This window comes from Gorilla gorilla, chromosome 20 (genome assembly GCF_029281585.2).
Source record: "Gorilla gorilla gorilla isolate KB3781 chromosome 20, NHGRI_mGorGor1-v2.1_pri, whole genome shotgun sequence".
NCBI lineage: Eukaryota > Metazoa > Chordata > Mammalia > Primates > Hominidae > Gorilla > Gorilla gorilla.
In genome coordinates, this window is record NC_073244.2 from 16167961 (window position 1) to 16181414 (window position 13454).

General features: G+C 54.5%; 1 protein-coding gene across 8 annotated transcripts in view; it reads right to left on the reverse strand.

The window, feature by feature from the left end:
• Positions 1–2514: 2514 nt before the first annotated feature.
• The window catches only part of DNMT1 (DNA methyltransferase 1), a 61344-nt gene continuing 50404 nt past the window's right edge, over positions 2515–13454 (reverse strand). For 4 of the 8 annotated variants that reach the window (XM_031004156.3, XM_055371607.2, XM_031004158.3 and 1 more), the window contains 13 exons: positions 12884–13105; positions 11207–11399; positions 10283–10367; positions 9959–10087; positions 9223–9505; positions 8853–8994; positions 7616–7782; positions 7009–7186; positions 6262–6457; positions 5298–5464; positions 4913–5029; positions 3386–3476; positions 2515–2870 (listed from right to left, as the gene is read on the reverse strand). In XM_031004156.3, the coding sequence (XP_030860016.2) occupies positions 2836–2870; positions 3386–3476; positions 4913–5029; positions 5298–5464; positions 6262–6457; positions 7009–7186; positions 7616–7782; positions 8853–8994; positions 9223–9505; positions 9959–10087; positions 10283–10367; positions 11207–11399; positions 12884–13105 (2005 nt within the window). In that variant the 3' untranslated portion in view covers positions 2515–2835. Of the gene's footprint in view, positions 2871–3385; positions 3477–4912; positions 5030–5297; positions 5465–6252; positions 6458–7008; positions 7187–7615; positions 7783–8852; positions 8995–9222; positions 9506–9958; positions 10088–10282; positions 10368–11206; positions 11400–12883; positions 13106–13454 lie in introns of all 8 variants that reach the window. The other 4 variants (XM_031004159.3, XM_063700991.1, XM_031004157.3 and 1 more) reach the window with 1 other exon arrangement.

Genomic DNA, 13454 nt, shown 5'->3' on the forward strand with positions numbered 1-13454 from the left:
GAGGATCGCTTGAGGCCAGGAGTTTGAGACCAGCCTAGGCAATATAGTGAGACTGCATCTCTACATAAGTAAAAATTAGGCCTGGTGTGGTGGCTCATGCCTGTAATCCCAACGCTTTGGGAGGCTGAGGTGGGCTGATCACTTGGGGTCAGGAGCTCGAGAACAGCCTGGGCAACATGGTGAAAGCCCGTCTCTACCAAAAATACAAAAATTCACCAGGCACACGCCTGTAATCCCAGCTACTTGGGAGGCTGGGGCAGGAGGATCCCTTGAACCCGGGAGGTAGAGGCTGCAGTGAGCCGAGATTGCGCCATTGCACTCCAGCCTGGGCAACAAGAGTGAAACTCCATCTCAAAAAACAAAACAAGAATTAGCTACATATGATGGTACACTCCTGTAGTCCCAGTTACACGGAGGCAGGGGATCACTTGAACCCAGGAGGTGGAGGCTGCCATGAGCCGAGATCAGGCCACTGCACTCCAGCCTGGGTGACAGACTGAGACCCTGTCTCAAAAAAATAGAAAATAAAAAAAGATAATAGGTACATGGGTGATTGTTTTCTCACAAGGTCACACTATGCATTAGTACAAAGATTCAGTTGTCTTGATCAAGGTGCCTTGGAATCCAGAAAAAGAAAACTCATTATACTCATTATATACTTTAAAATGAATTTTTTAGCTTAAAATAGCAGCAGAAAGTATATTTTAAAAAAAATCTCGGATGGGGGAACTTTACCATATGTCAAGCTGAGCTGTTGTACTTTGCTGTGTGCATTTGCTATCAGTCTTATTCAAAAAATAAGCTGAGATCCCCATTTTTAGTCCTTACAAAAGTGATTCATGTGTTAAAATGGGAATGTCAGAAATGTGGAAGAAGATACATGTTTAAGATCTCTTGGTGGGGGGAGGGAAGGCGTTTCTAAATAGGCTACAAAGGCCGGGCACGGTGACTCATGCTTGTAATGCCAGCACTTTGGGAGGCCAAGGCAAGAGGATCATTTGAGGTCAGGAGTTCAAGACCATCCTGGCCAACATGGCAAAACCCTGTCTCTACTAAATTAACAAAAATTAGCCAGATGTAGTGGCAGGCGCCTGTAATCCCAGCTACTCAATCCCTGCTACTTGGGAGGCTGAGGCAGGAGAATTGCTTAAACCCGGGAGGCGGAGGTTGTGGTGAGCAGAGATCACACCACTGCACTCCAGCCTGGGCGACAGAGTGAGAATCTGTCTCAAAAATAAACAGGCTACGAAAAACTAAGAGTGACAAATATAAATTGACTTCCTAAAAATGGGAGGTCTCTGTATGGCACAGACATGATGAGCCAGGATGACTGAGCAGGGGCAGTCATCCCAAATGCCCAGGGAGCTCCCAGCAAAGACAGTCATGTGGCCATCACAGAGAAAGGGTACATCCAGTGGCCACAGGACACACAGAAGTGTTATGTCACTATTAAAAAATGCTGGCCAGGCATGGTGGCTCACACCTATAATCCCAGCACTTTGGGAGGCCGAGGCAGGCAGATCACCTGAGGTCGGGAGTTTGAGACCACCCTGACCAACATGGAGAAACCCCGTCTCTACTAAAAATACAAAGTTAGTTGGGTGTGATGGCGCATGCCTGTAATCCCAGCTACTTGGCAGGCTGAGGCAGGAGAATCACTTGAACCTGGGAGGCAGAGGTTGCAGTGAGCAGAGATCGTGCCACCGCACTCCAGCCTGGGCAACAAGAACGAAACTGTCTCAAAAAAAAAAAAAAAAAAAAGCTAATGGGAGGCTGGGTGCAGTGGATCACACCTGTAACCCAGCACTTTGGGAGGCCCAGATGGGCGGATCATGTCAGGATTTCAAGACCAGCCTGGCCAACATGGTGAAACATCGTCTCTACTAAAAATACAAAAATTAGCTGGGCGTGGTGATGGGCGCCTACAATCCCAGCTACTCGGGAGGCTGAGGCAGGAGAATTTCTTGAACCCAGGAGGCAGAGGCTGCGTTGAACGGAGACTGCCCCACTGCACTACAGCCTGAGCAACAGAGCAAGACTGTCTCAAAAAAAAAAAAAAAAAAAATCTTTGGAAAGAAAAAAAACCCAACTAAAGAAGAGGTTTTGCTTGGGGATAGGGTGGCCGGGGCTCCAAGGGCAGCTCAGTGGTGACTTCTCTCTCCTTATTCCACCAGTTGCAGCACAGAGCTCTGCCTCATGGTCACAGGATGGCTGCTCCACTGCCAGGCATCACAACCCACTTCAGACCAAAGAAGGCCTACCAGCCATGGGGAAGGCCAGCCAAGACTTCCTTTAAAAGGCTTTCCTGGAAGCTACACTAGCAAGTTCCATTTGCATGTCATGGGGATCAACTCACGTGACTCAGTTCTGAACAAACACAGACAGACACACGGAGTGTCTAGCTTCAAACGTGCTAGCTTCAAACTCCATGTGGGTCGCCTTCAGCATGGAAGAGCTTGTTCCTGTCTGACCTCAGCCAGAAGTCCCGTGCAAATCACGAATACCCACCCAGGGTGGTTTATAGGAGAGATTTATTTGAAGAAATATTACAACATATAAAAACTACATAAAGTCTTAATTTCCACTCATACAGTGGTAGATTTGATATAATGCATAATAAAAAACTTTTAAAATCCAGAATGCACAAAGTACTGCACAATTTGATCACTAAATCATTAGTTGATAAGCGAACCTCACACAACAGCTTCATGTCAGCCAAGGCCACAAACACCATGTACCACACATGTGAACGGACAGATTGACATGTTAAAAACACAACATCAGTGCATGTTGGGGATTCCTGGTGCCAGAAACAGGGGTGACGGGAGGGCAGAACTAGTCCTTAGCAGCTTCCTCCTCCTTTATTTTAGCTGAAGGGAAATAAAAGGAAAAGTCACTCTGGGGAACACGCCCGGTGTCACGCCACTTGACAGGCGAGTAACAGACATGGACCATCAGGAAACATTAACGTACTGATGTTAACAGCCGACCCAATAAGTGGCAGAGTGCTAAGGGAACGTTCACGGAGACTGAACACTCCTCAAACGGTCCCCAGAGGGTTCTAGACCCAGAGGCTCAAGTGAGCAGCTGAGGCAGGTGCCTGCTGAGCCAAATTCACCGAGCAGGAGTGAGGGAAACGGCCCCAGGGCCAGCCCAGCAGCCAACCTGACCAAAGGCCTGCTGTGTGCAGCCCGCCTGCTCTAAGCACTCGACACGTGCAACTCACTCAATCCTCACAGCAGCCCCTTGAGAAAGATGGGGCCACGAACGTGGGTAGGTGACCCGCCTGAGTCCCAGAGCCCAAAGCAGTGGCCAGCAACTGCCCCCACATGTACCCCCAGAGGGCAGTCAGGCCCCAGAGGAAGCCTGGCCCACCCCACCATACCTGAGGCACTCTCTCGGGCTTTGGCCAACATACAAAGCTTGATCTCCAAGCCAATGGCTTTGGCCAGGGGCGGTGGCACGGCGTTGCCCACCTGCGGGAGGGGAGAAGGGCAATGCCTGATGTGGACACCCAGGCCCAAGGCCCGGGGGCAGGTGTACTGCCAGCCCCTGCTCAGATGGAGGACAACCTGGGCATTGCACCCCTTGGGGAAGGGTTCTGGTCCTGCTCACATGGGCCGAAAACCCTTCCAGCACAAGATCCTTGGACCCTCCAACTGGTCCATCATCCCGCCCCACAGCCACAAGTCACTGGGCCTTTGAAGAGCTTCAGAAAGACTTGAGACAAAGACACGTGGGGCTGGGAGCAGTGGCTCATGCCTGTAATCCCAGCACTTTGGGAGGCCAAGGCAGGTGGATTAGTTGAGGCCAGGAGTTCGAGAGCAGCCTCGCCAACATGGTGAAACCCCGTCTCTACTAAAAGTACAAAAACTAATTAGCTGGGCATGGTGGCACATGCCTGTAATCCCAGCTACTCAGGAGGCTGAGGCAGGAGAATCACTTGAACCCTGGAGGTGGAGGTTGCAGTGGGCAGAGATCATGTCACTGCACTCCAGCCTCTAGGGGACAGAGTGAGACCCTGTCTCAGAAAAAAAAAAAAAAAAAAAAAAAAAAGACAAATGGACCACCTAGACACGTTTCGCTCCCAGTTAAGAGTGGCTGCTTCCCTGGCCGGCGCAGTGGCTCATGCCTGTAATCCCAGCACTTTGGGAGGCCGAGGCAGGCGGATCACCTGAGGTCAAGAGTTCGGGACCAGCCTGGCCAACATGGTGAAACCCCATCTCTACTAAAAATACAAAAATTGGCTGGGTGTGGTAGCACATGACTGTAATCCCAGCTACTAAAGAGGCTGAGGCAGGAGAATCACTTAAAACCAGGGGGGTGGAAGTTGCGGTGAGCTGAGATCACGCCACTTCACTCCAGCCTGGGCGAAAGAACAAAGCTCCATCTCAAAAAAAAAAAGAGAGAGTGGCTGCTTCCCGAGAACCAGATTCGGGGGGAGGGGTGAAATGTGGTTTTCACAGGAACCGTGGACACTGGTTTTTAAGCAATGCGCGTGCCCTATGTTGATGAAAATACAGTTAACTAAGACTAACTCATAGACTAACTCGTTAAGACAACCCGACACCTGAGAAGCAGGTAGGAATTAAGGTGCTAGTTCATTTGAACCTACAGCGAGTGAGCTGTCGCCACCATGGGTTTTAGCCTGCTCCTTTAGCGCGATGGACTGTCCTTCTGGCTCAATCTCTGCCTCAAAAACAAACAGTAAGGAACCAGCATAGGGACGCAGCCTGACTCGGATGTCTCAGCACTGTCCCTCCCGTGGGCCGTCTTCCCACTGAGAGTGCTGGGGCTACCCGGCAGCCAGCAGGCGTCCTCCCAGAAGTGACTGCGCTGGCCCCAGCCCCACCTGGTGACAGGCACAGAAGCCTCCTTCCTGTCCAGACCCAGCGGGCGCCACCCCACTGACCTGCCGGTGCTTGTCCAGGATGTTGCCGAAGAGCCGGTAGGTGTCAGGGAAGCCCTGGGAGCGGGCACACTCCCGCACGCTCACCACACGGTGCTGCTCTGGGTGGAGCACGCGGCCCTGGGGGAAAGAGGCGCGGTGGGCGAGGGCAGTAGCACCCAGGCCGGGTCACCGTCGGGGACAGGGAGGGAAATGGCACTGTGGCAGCATCCGGCCATGGCCTTGGCCTATGAGCTTGTCCCGTGGACATGGAGGGGCAGGAGGCAGAGGCCAGGTGCCTGGGGTCCTGGGGTGCTGGCCCCCACTTGGCTAAACCCACACTTCCACCTAGTTAGGCCGCCAAGTACAGGGCCTGACCCAGGCCCTCGGATGCCCCCTCCCCACCTACCTGCTTGCCCATGGGCTCGGGGTTGGTGACGGTTGTGCTGAAGAAGCCGTCCCACTCGAGCCTTCCATAGAGGCCAGCCCAGTGGTTGTGCCGGTTCCCGGTGTGGGGCAGGCACCAGGGGATGAGGGTGTTGAACTGCCTGGCTGCGGGGTCGCAGGCTTTGCCGGCTGGAAGACAGGACAGTGATGAGGCTGCAGTTGTGGGATGGGGTATAGGCTTGGGACAGTGGCTCTTAGAGCTTTGGGAGGCAGAGATGGCACCTCCTGCGCAAGGGGCCCCCTGGGGTGGAGCAGCCAACAATCCTCATTCTCTGGGCACTGTTTTTATTATTAGTACTATATGTCTCGCTCTGTTGCCCAGGCTGGAGTGCAATGGCATGATCTTGGCTCACTGCAACCTCTGCCTATGGGGTTCAAGCGATTCTCCTGCCTCAGCCTCCCAAATAGCTGGGATTATAGGCGTGCGACACCACGCCTGGCTAATTTTTGTAGTTTTAATAGAGATGGGGTTTCACCATGTTGGGCAGGCTGATCTCGAGCTCCTGATCTCAAGTGATCTGCCTGCCTTGGCCTCCCAAAGTGCTGGGATTAGAGAGGTGAGCCATCGTGCCTGACCTGCTTTTATTATTTATTTATTGTTTTTTTTTTTTCTTTTTAGAGACAGGGTCTCACTCTGTCTCCCAGGCTGGAGTGCAATGGCACAATCACAGCTCACTGTAGCCTCCTCAACCTTCCAGGCTCAAGTGATCCTCCCACCTTGGTTTCCCAAAGTGTTGGGATTATAGGTGTGGGCCATGAACCCAGCCTGCTTTTACTACTCAACATGGTCAGCAGCTACCTTCTCTGGGACACCCAGGCTTGGTGTGTCTGTGCCCTGCCCTGGCCTCCAGGTTCACAGGCCAAAGGCCCAGGGCTCTGCCTTCCTTCCCCTCAGCCCACCGGGAACCACAACCTACAGGCCCCACCTTCCACGCAGGAGCAGACCCCACGGAGGGCCCCAGAGCTGCTGCGGCCGTTCTTCCTGTCATGGTGGGTATACCGCAGCTTCCTGGCCATGGTGCCGTCCGAGAGCCGCACCTCGATGTTGGGCAGATCGCGCCAGTCTGACCCTGGGGCCAAGGGGATGTGCCGCATGCGGGCGGCCACCAATGCACTCATGTCCTGAAAGAGTGTGGGGGGCCCAGCTGTCACCTCATGTGAGCAGCATCCGAGCATCCATGGTGGGCTGGGTGCTGGGAACACCATGGTGACCAGGAAGCCCCCTGGGGCTCACGCCCATCGGGAAAGAGACAGTCAGGGATATCACACTTGGCTCGAGGCCACGGCAGGGACCTGAGGCAGCGCAGGTGTAGGAGAGCGTGGGAATCTAAGCGGAGCCTTTAGGGTGGGGGAAGGGGAGTGATGCCAGGGGATGGTGAAAGGGCTGGTCTTGGCATCTTGGGAAAACATGTGGGAAGAGGCAGCAAGGGGGAAGGCAGAGGTGGGTGGGCAGTGGCTTGACACCATTCCAGACCGAGTCCAGGACTGCGGGAGCTCTGACACTTCCCATGACCATGCAAGAAAGGCCAGGGGTCACACAAAGGCTGAGGACTCGGGAGGAGGAGCCTGGGATCAGATTCCATGTCTCCCCTGAGTCTTGGGCAGGCTGACTGTTCCCACGAGGCTGCTGGGCTGGGCCTCGAGGAGGAGCCGCTCTGTCGGGGTGCCATTACCTTACAGATGTGGTCCCTGAGGATGGGCTGGTACTGTGCGCCCCGGAGCTGCCTCTGGAACCAGGACTGAGGCTCCCCGTTGTAGGAGATCTCCAGTGCCGAGGCTCCATTCCGCACCTCCGGCAGGTCGGACATCGTGTCTCGCACCGTGATGGTCCGGAAAGGACCCGAGCTCAACCTGCAACAGAGGAGGAGGTCAACACCTCTGGAGATGCACGCAGCAGCTGTCCCCTCGTCACAGGTGCCACCCCCTGCCTGCTCAGATGGCCTTCTCCCGAGATCACAGCACTGCCCGAGGTCACATGGGTGGCAGTGTGCCTGGATGCCATCTGGAAGGGGGGATGGGGCTATGGCGTGGGCTTTGTGGATGACCACAGCCAAGCATGTGGCCGACCGCTCTGCACATGCTATCTACTAGGGAAGCAGATGATGCAGGGTCAGAACTGGAGACCACAGGTGGCAGAGTGCCATGTGGCAGAGCACCGTGTGGCAGGGCAGATGCTGTACCATCCTCTCCTCCCCAAGCCTCACCAGGGAGCACTCACAGGCCCCATGAGCTACTGAGGCCTGCTCGGCAGTGTGTGGAGGAGCGACGGGGGCCACCTACCTGGTTATGTTGCTCACAAACTTCTTGTCATCCACCACCACACTCAGCTGGCAGGCCCGGGGAGCAAACACGTGCAGTGGCTCCGGGAACAGAGGGAGCTTCTCTCCAGGGGCCGCGGCCAGGATGATGGCCCGCCTCCGTGTCTGGGCCACGCCGTACTGACCGGCCTGTGGGGGAGAAGGACAGACAACCCCACCATCAGTGGGACACTCCCAACTGGACTGGCCAGACGCAGGCCCAGGGTCAGCAGCCTGAGTCGGGAGTGGCTGGCCAATGCGGAGCGCACTTGCAGAAATCCCCAGTTACCTCAGCAGGCGTGCTCCTGGTCAGAGGAGTTTGGAGCAGATAAAGAACAAAAGCAGCTGAGCCCAGGGGGCAGCCACTGGGGAATGTGGGAGCGAACCCTGCGGGGAAGTCCGGCCAGCTCTGAAAACACTGCAAGGGCCCCAAGGTCTTAGCACTCGGGGAGAACACTGGAGACCAAGAGCCCTGTCGCTTCCCTGATGGCTGTGGTCACAAGGACAGAGAACGTGGCTGCAACAAGTCTTGTCTGGTGAGCCTGAGTCGCCCTGAGGCTGAGCTAGGGGACCGGGTAGCCAAGTGCTTGCCCGCTTAGGCAGACATCCTGTGCTAGCATCTGGATAGCTATTTCATTTTTAATTATGCCCTCAATTGCTGAGCTGATACAGAGAGGATGGGGGATGCTTTTCAGATAAGGCCTGGGCCCCACAGACTATGTCCATCCCTGTCCCTGCAGACACAGCCACCTGGAGTGCAACCCTCGGCCATCTGTGGGGGTTTGTGTGCGCAGTTACCCAGAGCAAAACTGTCTTTTAAACCAATCGAACAGCTGCCGCCTACACATGGCTCTGTGCACCTCACTTCCCCTCCCCCTCTGTGCAGACTCAGCCATTCCACAGTGCTCCATGGTGGGCTGCTCACCCTTCCCCATCGAGGGAAAGGAGCCAGGAGGTGCATGGCGAGAAGCCCATTGTAGCCAGCCCTCCCAGGCATGTTCGAGAACACAGCTCAAGAGACACTAGCGGTGGACTCGCTGGGGGCCGGCTGAGCACGCATCTCCCCTGACTCCGCCAGTGGGACAGAGCACCATGCCAGCCTCTGCTGCCTGGATGGCAGGCCTGTGCCATTGAACCCTGCCTTCAGTAAGGGATGGCTGGCTGCTGGCCGGGTCACGTGCTGGCCACATCTGTCTGCCCGCCCCAGCCCCGGGGCCCACCTGCAGCACGCCGAAGGTGCACTGATAGCCCATGCGGACCAAGCAGCGGAGGGTGAGCTTCAGGACCATGGAGCGCTTGAAGGAGACAAAGTTCCTGACATTCTCCAGGAGGAAGAACCGGGGCCGGTAGTAGTCGCAGTAGCTGTAGGGGGCAGGAGAGACTGCAGGAGTCACCTCCACAGACAGAGGGAAGAAACGACCCACTGTGCCGGAAGCCCCTCACGAATGTTATCAAAGTCTCTCCCTGGTGAGAGCTGAGCTGTGAGCTTCCGGGGGGCAGAGGCCTCAGTGCAGGGCGAAAATGACCACTGCTGACATGCGGCACAGCCCCGGGCCGTCTGGCAACACTGGGGGGCTTCTACCCGTTTACCTGAGGAAGGAAACCACCAGAGAGTTTTTGAACTTGGAGTAGGTGCGCGAATTGAAGCGGTTCATGCCGCTGAAGCCCTGGCAGGGCGGCCCGCCGCACAGCATCTCCACGTCTCCCTTCTGGGGCAGCCGCTGGCCGCGGGAGTTGGTGGTCTCCCCAGCCATGACCAGCTTCAGCAGGATGTTGCAGTCCTCTGTGAACACTGTGGAGCCGGGGTTGTTCAGCCGGAACGCCTGGGCCGCGGGGTCCCACATCTCGATGGCCCACAGCGTGTCAGAGATGCCTGGCAGATCAAGCACGAAGCCATGCTTTCAACTCTCCAGAAGATTTTTTTTTTTTTTTTGAGATGGAGTCTCGCTCTGTCACCCAGGCTGGAGTGCAGTGGTGTGATCTTGGCTCACTGCAAGCTCTGCCTCCCAGGTTCAAGCGATTCTCCCACCTCAGCCTCCTGAGTAGCTGGGACTACAGGCACACACCACCACGCCCAGCTAATTTTTGTATTCTTATTAGAGACGGGGTTTCACCATGTTGGCCAGGATGGTCTCAAACTCCTGACCTCATGATCCACCCACCTCGGCCTCCCAAAGTGCTGGGATTACAGGCGTGCGCCACCGTGCCTGTTCTCGGAAGGAGATTCTTGAGTCAGGAAGGTGACTGGGGTTGGAAGTCGTTTCAGGTAGCACCTGCCCGGTCTGGGCTCACCAGGTATTCAGAGATGGAGCCTACGGGCGCTCACCTGCTTGGTGGAATCCCTCCGACAACCCCCCGCAGCCAGAAAACACGTCCAGGGTCCGCAGCTTGGGCAGCTTGATCTCTATCTCTGGCTCGCTTGGCTCACAGGCTTGGGACTTGGGCTTGCCCTTCCCTGGGGGAGAGAGGCCAGAGGCTAAACCCGATCCTCAGAGTCCAAGTCCACCTTGCTCTCAAGCGCCTTGTTAACTCAGGCGGCCTCGCCAACCCAGAGTCAGTAACACCAGAGGTGGTTTTACACTGAGGGATTCACAGGCAGCCTCCAAGTTACAGAAGAATAACTTGAAAAGAAACCCATACAATGACGTACCTTTTCCCTTGCCCTTCCCTTTGTTTCCAGGGCTACGGGCATGGTTGGGAGGATCTTCAAAGCTTTTGCTCTTTGCATTATAGGCCTGAAAAGGAGAGAACTGCAATCGTTTGGGAGAGAAACGCACTGTCCCCTCTCTAACGCAGACTAGTAAGAAGGCAATTTGATAGTCACTTAATTTCTCCCTCAGTGGGGCCATGACCAATTAGCCACCAATAAGAGTAGTTTGACTTTGCTACAATAGAAACTTAAAACAATCCATTTTATTAATACTAACATTTGATCTGGCTGACACTGAAATGCCTATTACAAGCACTTGAGAGTACCTTCTAGAACAGGAAAAAGTGCTACGCAGAATCTGCTGTCCAATTGGGCTATCCTCATCCAAGCCTGGGAGAACGTGGATGTATCGTTTTAAGATAACAACACGGAAAGTCCAAGCCCCAACAATTTACAAGTCATGAGCTTGATCAGCTGACTCGTGGGCCCTCTCCATAACCAGGGCCACCCGCACAGGCATGTGGGCTGGGCCTGGACGTAGGCGCCTGGCCCAAGGGACCCAGGAGCAGGGGCACCTTCTCCAACTCATACTAAGACACCAGTCAGGCTGGTGGAAGCTGCCTCATGGTCCTCAACGTTCAGTTGCACCAAGACACTAAAACGTTAGGTTCTCTAATGACGTACTTTTTAAAAACCAGGAGTGTTAAACTCCGGGACCACTTGAATCTCATACAACTTGTGCTCTGGAGAACCCTGCTCAGACCCCTGTAAAGCTCCTGCAGAACAGCTTCACGTCAGCCAACCACCCACTTCTTACAAAAGCTGAAACCCTGCAGCCAAGCCGCCTTGTGTATAACCCGACATCAGACTCCTTCTGGCCAACTTTGACCCCGAAGCCTTCCCTCTAGCAAGCAGGGGCACCACCTCGAGGAAGTAGAAGCGGTTGGGGCCGCCCATGGAGTACACCTGGACGCACTCGGGCAGGTCCTCCCCATACTCCACGGTGCAGCGGCCCTGCACAGCCTTGAAGTCCACCACGGCCTCCTCGTCGCTCCAGTAGAGCAGGTTGATGTCTGCGTGGTAGCTCGCTGGAGTGGACTTGTGGGTGTTCTCAGGCCTGCGAGCGGGAGAGGCCTCGTTAGGAGCTCTCCTTTGTGGTGAGCTTATGCTGAATTAAACAGTACCATGTTCCTGGGGTGCTCAGGGAACTGCTGGGTAAAGACCCCCTCCTCAGTTAGGGAACCACCAGGTAAAGACACCCCCAGTTAGGGAGACACCAGGTAAAGACCCCCCCCCCCCAGTTAGGGAACCGCAGGGTAAAGATCCCCCAAGTTAGGGAATCACAGGGTAAAGACCCCTCCCAGTAAGGGAATCACAGGGTAAAGATATCCCCTCCTCACCTTAGGGAACTGCAAGGTAGATTCCCCCACAATTAGGGAACCTCCAGGTAATGACCCCCGACCCAGTTGGGAACTGCAGGGTAAAGACCCCCCAGTTATGGAACCGCAGGGTAAAGACCCCCCCAGTTAGGGAGTCATAGGGTAAAGACCCCCCTACTTAGGGAACCGCAGGTAAAGATATCCCCTCCCCAAATGAGGGAACTGCAAGGTAGATTCGCCCCCAATTAGGGAACCACTGGGTAGAGACCCCCCAACCATTAGGTCAGCTTGGCTGCTTGCTCTGCACGCCTGGCCCTGCCCTGCTGTGTCCGCCTGCCGGTAGCAGCCTCTCGAGTGTGTTTCTCTCACCTGTACCACTCAGAGCCCTTGTTTTATTTCCTGTTATTACAAAGGCTTCAGGAAATCTTTGATCTATGTTAGCTAAGAGGTGAGGCAAGTGTATAGCTTCCTGTACAGGCTAGTTTCAGGTTAATGCCTAATCACCGCAAGTTACTCGGGTCTTAGAAAAAGAAAACGTAATAAGCCAAAAGCTTAGGAAAGAGAAAAAATCCCAGAGACAGAAAGGAGGACCTGGGAAGAGGTGGGGACAGCGGGACAGAACCTGGACAGTCATAGATGGAGCTTGGGAGGTTCTCTGGGGGTGCCCAGGCACTCTACCCGTTTTTTCTTTTGAGACGGGGTCTGGTTGTCACCCAGGCCGGAGTGCAGTGGTGGGATCATGGCTCACTACAGCCTCAAATTCCTGGGTTTGAGTGATCCCTTCAGCCTCAGCCTCCCAAGTAGCTGGGATTACAGGCGTGTGCCACCACGCCCAGCTAGTCTTTTTTTTTTTTTTTTTTGGTAGGGCCGGGGTCTCACTACGTTTCCTCAAGCTGGTCTTGAACTCCTGGACTCAAGTGATCTTCCTGCCTCAGCCTCCCAAAGTGCTAGGATTAGAGGCGTGAGCTACAGTGCCCAGCCAGCTTAAGGATTTCTTTTGGAAAAAGGGCTCTGCAACATTAAAATAAGGACCTAAAAGTGAGGGCTGGGAACTAGAATTCTAGTCATTATCTGTGCCCACCGATAATCAGAAACACTTGGAAAAACAGCTACTTCAACCTAACTCTTAGAACAACTGTGGGTGCTATGCCACAACCTTGTTTCAGGCAGAGCCTTCTAGAAGAGTCTGTGGCCTCGTGGAAGAACAGAGGCCTCTGCTGACCTGTAGAACTTGTTGACCCGGATTTTGATGTCAGTCTCATTGGGCCTGCCGTTGCTCTTCTTGGGACAGAAGATCTCTTTGATCCGGCCAATTCGGTAGGGCTCAGGGGCATCCAGGTTGCTGCCTTTGATGTAGTCGGAGTATTTCCGGTAGTGCTCTGGGTACAGGTCCTCGTCCACAGGCTCCTTCCGTGGGCGTTTCACGGGACTGGACAGCTTGATGCTGCAGAGAAGCACCCACTTGACATCAATGAACCTTCCACCTTGCAGTGGTCAGTCAGGTATGACTGACCAGTGAAAATAACCATTTAAAGTCAAGCACCTGATGAATTAAGGTAGGTGTGTACCCTAAGAAATGATTTAGGCTGGGCATTGTGGCTCACGCCTGTAATCCCAGCACTTTGGGAGACCAAGGCAGGTGGACCACAAGGTCAGAAGTTCGAGACCACCCTGGCCAACATGGTGAAACCCCGTCTCTACCAAAAATACAAAAATTAGCCGGGTGTGGTGGTACATGCCTATAATTCCAGCTATTTGGGAGGCTGAGGCAGGAGAATTGCTTGAACCCAGGA